This window comes from Lepisosteus platostomus, chromosome 8 (assembly GCF_059453375.1).
Source record: "Lepisosteus platostomus isolate fLepPlt1 chromosome 8, fLepPlt1.hap1, whole genome shotgun sequence".
NCBI classification, from domain to species: domain Eukaryota; kingdom Metazoa; phylum Chordata; class Actinopteri; order Semionotiformes; family Lepisosteidae; genus Lepisosteus; species Lepisosteus platostomus.
In genome coordinates, this window is record NC_142618.1 from 12,922,738 (window position 1) to 12,928,004 (window position 5,267).

Genomic DNA, 5,267 nt, shown 5'->3' on the forward strand with positions numbered 1-5,267 from the left:
GCTGTACATCCGTCTCATAATCCATTCTAACAGATAGCAATTAAACTGCACTGCAAAGTCCTCAATATCAAAAACTTGTATTATCCATCATATTGTCCCAGGAAAAAGATATACACATCAATTCATTTTCAATAAGCACTTAGTCCACTACAGGTTGTAAAGACCTGGACCTTGACCCCCAACAGACAAATGGACACAAGACAGGCTAGAACCCCGGATGGGACACCATTCCATTGCTGGGGACAGACAGGGGAGATAATTCAGAAATGCCAGTTAAACTTGACAGTATGTCTTTGGAATATGGGAGGAAGCCAGCACACCAGCAAAAACATTCTTATATAAAAGTTTATTTAATTGTACAAGGATACAAAAATTAAATACAAAAACATGAAAATTCTAACATTTGAGTAAAAGATTTAAGATTTGTGCACAGGCTGAATCAATGAAAAGAGTAAAACTAACAATGGCAATTTGCTTCACTTAAGGGCATTACAGTCATCCTTAATATACCAGGATATTAAACATTAGAACAGCATAATGCAAAAAGGAGAAAGATTTTTATATACACACACACCAAATTAAGCAAATTGTTTTGTGGAAATGTCAAGTAACATGTCCATTTCACAAAATCAGTGACAACTTTCCCCAATATCATACACAAAATCTGGGCCATTTCTGGGAATAAAAGAGGTTTCTTTAAACAGGACATCTGGTGTGCAACAGGCATTATTATATGGGTAGATGTGGATGCTTAACGTGATTCAATAGAACCTGTACTATCATCTAAAAAAATAAATGCATGTTGTCAAAATACTAATAAAAAAAGAGCATCTTAAAGCAAATGTTACAAGAGTCCCACATCCTATGTTCATCAAGGATTAACACAGCACTATCTTTCAGTAACTCGTTGTTTCCAAATTTGATACCCAATTATCTTGGCACTATTCTGAAGACCTAACCAAGGTTGAAGTGACTAAAATACTTCAGTGACCATGCAGATTAAGGTGTATCCATGCCTTAATATTCATATTTTAAAGGTGGCAAAATATACAACAATCTACTAGTAGTCACCTCCACTGTGCACTTTTGACATTCAAGCAGATTTAATTTCTAGAATTAAAAAAAAAAAATGTAAAATGTAAAATTATTTTAAAATGTAGGTCAAGGTATACCAATGCAATATCATTTAAGACAGTAAAATATAACCAAATCTAATATGGTGATGGCATACAGATAAAAAGTTCAGTGCATAATCAAACTGCCCCCACCTTGTCTATAAACTTGAGGCCAACACAAGTATAGAGTGAATGTCAAAGTCTTGGTATGAATTAAGTAGGTCACCAAAAACAGCACTTGTAGTCAGGTTCATATTTTTAAGTACAGACATCTAGCAGATTACCGTTTCAGTTTGCAAACTACCTGGCAACATATCAACAGCAAAGCTATATTCAGTTTCTGGGTCGTGCAGATGAAGTTCAGTTTTAACAACCTGAAACATGCTGATATGACACTTGGCAACCAAAATAAAAGTGTCTTTGGAACCTTGCAGATCTCCTGCCTCTCACTTTCCTTATGCACCACCCAGAAATTTGACAATTAGCCAGCAGTCAGAGTGAAGCACGACGTGATTCAGCAGTCAGAATTACTCCTTAGTCCTGCAGTGCGCAGGAACAGTCTTCAGCGTGCATTAACTGGTAGAGCTGCAGAGAGACAAAAGAAAGCGTACACTTCAACATTGGAAACACCAAAATCTCTTGTGCAACTTGTCAAAGCTTGACGTAATGGATGTTAAAATTTATAGCAAAAAAAAAATCATACTGTCCTAATAAATTCAGGACAAACTTGTATGAAACTTTGAATAAATGCCTAGAGGCAGCAAGATACTGAGGTTCATCAGAAAAAAATTAGGTAACGTTTTACTTACCCAGAGTAGACAGTCAAGATAACTAAAACTGGGATAGCCAAATGAATTGCTTTTGGAAGCATTACTTTACAACACAAGAAACTGTAAATATACTGTACTTTAAACCAGTAATTTTATTTGTTTCATGGACAGGTGCATCCTGCTTTCTACCAATACATGTTATGGGATACATGGATGACACTGAACAATTGATATATTAAGTTTCAATCTTGTTTGTTAGCAGATATGCACTTTGTTTTCGGCATTTTCCCTTAGACCTGAAATTACGTATATTATAGCACCCCAAGATCTAGAGATACCCACTCTCAAGTAGACATCTACACTATTAACTCTTTCCATTAGATAGTCAAAGTTGTTGGATATTCTACCATCTGATCTCCTCTAGGAATGACTTGGACACCATTGATACATTTTCATTGCAGTTTACATCATCCTTACCTGCTTGTAGGAGGTTCTGAAGTACCTTGATGATGTGCTTCACAAACAAAGAAGTTCTTCAGCCACCAGCACTTCTCAAATGGAACTTGTATACCTTACCACCGTAACACAAAGACACAGAGTTGAGAAAACTGACTGGCCCAGTTTGAGGCTTAGTTTTTATTTTGCATTCTCATATTTTTTCCCCCCAAAGTCCAGGAAAGCATTTATATGTGCAGTATACAGGTATTCTGCGTTTACAGCGAGTGAACCAATTAACGTCAAATAGGAAATGTATTTAGATTTAAAAAGACAAATAAAACATCTACACATTTTTAAATCTGCAACATACAAGTATTATTTTGATCATTAAAAAACATTCTATAACAGTATTCTAGGTGTAAAATGTACCTACACAAAATAATGCATGCATAATTAACTGATATCCCATTACCTTCATATTATCTGATCGGGACAAAATTCACCAATAGCTTCAATTACTGTACAATTAAATTATTTCCTCTAAAACTATCACATCAGCACGCAACCGCGGACGTACACAAATATATAAGCAAAACTTTTAAGCAGAACTCTCAATGCCTACCTTGTGAAACAGGGGCCTTTTCATGATCACCAGAGTAGTCGCAACTGGAAGAGCTCGTAGATGAATTGCTTGAAGTAGAATTCAAGCGAGCTACGAGACAAAAACTAAAGTTTGGCGTTTTGCATCAACTGTCTATGAACAATCAAACTACGAACGAATCCAACCAGACCTACGTGAGCAACCTAAACTAGTAGTAGATCAATACACTTACAAATAAATGAAACTTACTTCGGTAAAACTGATTTCTTGCAAGAAGGCAGCCAGCCGATGGAACAGATGCCATTTTCAGTGCTGTTCACGGATGCAAACAATTACCTAGAAAGTAAAAATATCCGAGTTGGCATAACAGCTTTGAATTAAGTCTGCAAATACGCTGACGCTAAAAAAAAACCTAAAAAAGCACGAAACTGAAAACTTATCTAAAACTAAGAAATTCCCGATTTGATTAAAGTCTAGAATTTTACAGAAATAAACTTCGGAAGCAGAAAAAAAAACCTATGCGTTTCAGAAAGACTTACATTGACTTTTCAGCCTTCTTCTTGGTCAGTCCCTTCCTACTGTAGTTTTCTCCCGAGACGTTTTGTAAGAAGGCGCAGACCCCACTGTTTTATAAAGCTTGGGGCAGGGCTGTAAATAGTGAGCTGCAGGCTCGCACGTGGACAGAGCGCCGCGGAAGGAAACAAACTGGATGGCTGCGTGCCACAGCAGCACAAAGGGCAACACGGGTCTGTGACTGGAGCAAGGACGGTGTGTACTTGGCGCAAAATAGAATACATGATTCATTTCACGGCTACGCCGACGAGGCATTCCCTCTTAACGTAATTAATACGGTAAATGCCAATAGCTTTTAATTTGACTTCTAGGGATCTTACAATGAGACACAGTACATTTCTGTTTTAACTATAATAATATTATGTTCGTTCTGAATATCTGACCCCTTGAGCAGCAATGCATCACAAAATAACAATCCTGTGCAGGGTATCTCCGTTGCTTTGCATTAATTAATACACTTTTTAAACATCTTTTCTCTTCATTAATACTGTGAGGTAATGATGCAGGCTTCCATAAAACTGTGAATGCACAGAAATTGTTTTAGTACAATTTGTACGTGGAACCGCCAGATACAGTACTCATACTATTTAGCACTTTAATGTGAAACGTTTGCTTACTCAATGAATATTGTGGCAAGCCCGGTTCCGTGTAGGTGGTGTAGGGAATAACAGGCTGGGGACAACTGCTTCAGGCTCACTGACAGGTTTATTGTCCTTCTCATTACAGTGGGGCGTGCTAGTCATGGTGCAGGAAAATAGCTGGGAAGTTAAAGGGAGAGAGAGAGGCACAGGCATGGTGTGGATGCACATGAGGGGGAAGAGAAAGAGGATCTCTCCCTGTTTTTATAGAGGGACGGGCAGGAAAGGGTCAGTCTTGAAGGGTCAAGGGAAAAGGTCACAGGGACAGTCCAACACTGGGGGTGAGGAAAGCTACCCCCCCACCCCCCCCTCGCCCCTGAGGGAGACTTCGGAATTCCAGAGTTTGGCTGACAGTCTTTCCTCAATTCCTGGGAGCAGCAAGGGTCTGGTGTGAGGAGGGAATATCGACCTCAGGGTTATCTTTTCCAGTAGAGGGAACCTACTGTTGGAGCAAGTGTGGACTATTGTCCAGGCAGCATCCACGGATCCCACAAAGCTCGACTAAGTAGTCATGGACAGTCTTACCGAGTCTCTGAGGGATGGGGGGCAGGGGGGCATCCAGCTGTCTTATCCTCCACAGGACACAGAGACGCCTGCACCCACTTTCTGACCTTTGTGAGCCTGTTTGCTGTCTGTCCTCTCTGGAGAGCGCAGGCTCTGGCTATGGGTCTATGCCGCGAATATCAGTGTTATCCCCTTCGCACCCACTCTCTGCCCATCCCAAGTCCAGTTTCATTTCTCTTGCTGTCCTCTTTGGAGGGCGTGGGCGCTAACAGCAGGTTCCAGTGGCTTGAGGTCGGTTTGGTGCGAATGCAGAACAGGACAATATATTTCCCGTAATGGGGTGATGTCCATAATACAAAGAGAAATCATGGAATGATATATACAAGAAAAATAACATTGTGATATTCGTAATGAATGCTCCCTTTTTGCTCTACATTTCAGCGACTTGGGGAAGAAAGATAAATAAAGGCACTTTTCGATGAACACAAAACGGATCTAATGCTCTTTTTGCAACACATACTGAGTGGGTGATGGCATACTATATAGCATTCTCTAGCACGGCAAGAGGTGTGCCCACAAGGCTTTGTGTGTATACACTAAAATGCACTTTTGTTCTGACCAGAGTGTA

At 39.6% G+C, this 5,267-nt stretch overlaps 1 protein-coding gene across 1 annotated transcript; it reads right to left on the reverse strand.

The window, feature by feature from the left end:
* Positions 1 to 327: 327 nt before the first annotated feature.
* On the reverse strand, positions 328 to 3,617 carry LOC148655682 (pancreatic progenitor cell differentiation and proliferation factor-like protein). Its single transcript, XM_088642472.1, has 5 exons — positions 3,464 to 3,617; positions 3,174 to 3,260; positions 2,946 to 3,035; positions 2,363 to 2,456; positions 328 to 1,700 (listed from the first exon to the last, which is right to left on the reverse strand). The coding sequence occupies exons 2-5, from the start codon at positions 3,226 to 3,228 to the stop codon at positions 1,688 to 1,690; spliced, it is 252 nt and encodes an 83-aa protein (XP_088498598.1). The 5' UTR covers positions 3,229 to 3,260; positions 3,464 to 3,617; the 3' UTR covers positions 328 to 1,687.
* Between the last annotated feature and the right edge of the window lie 1,650 nt (positions 3,618 to 5,267).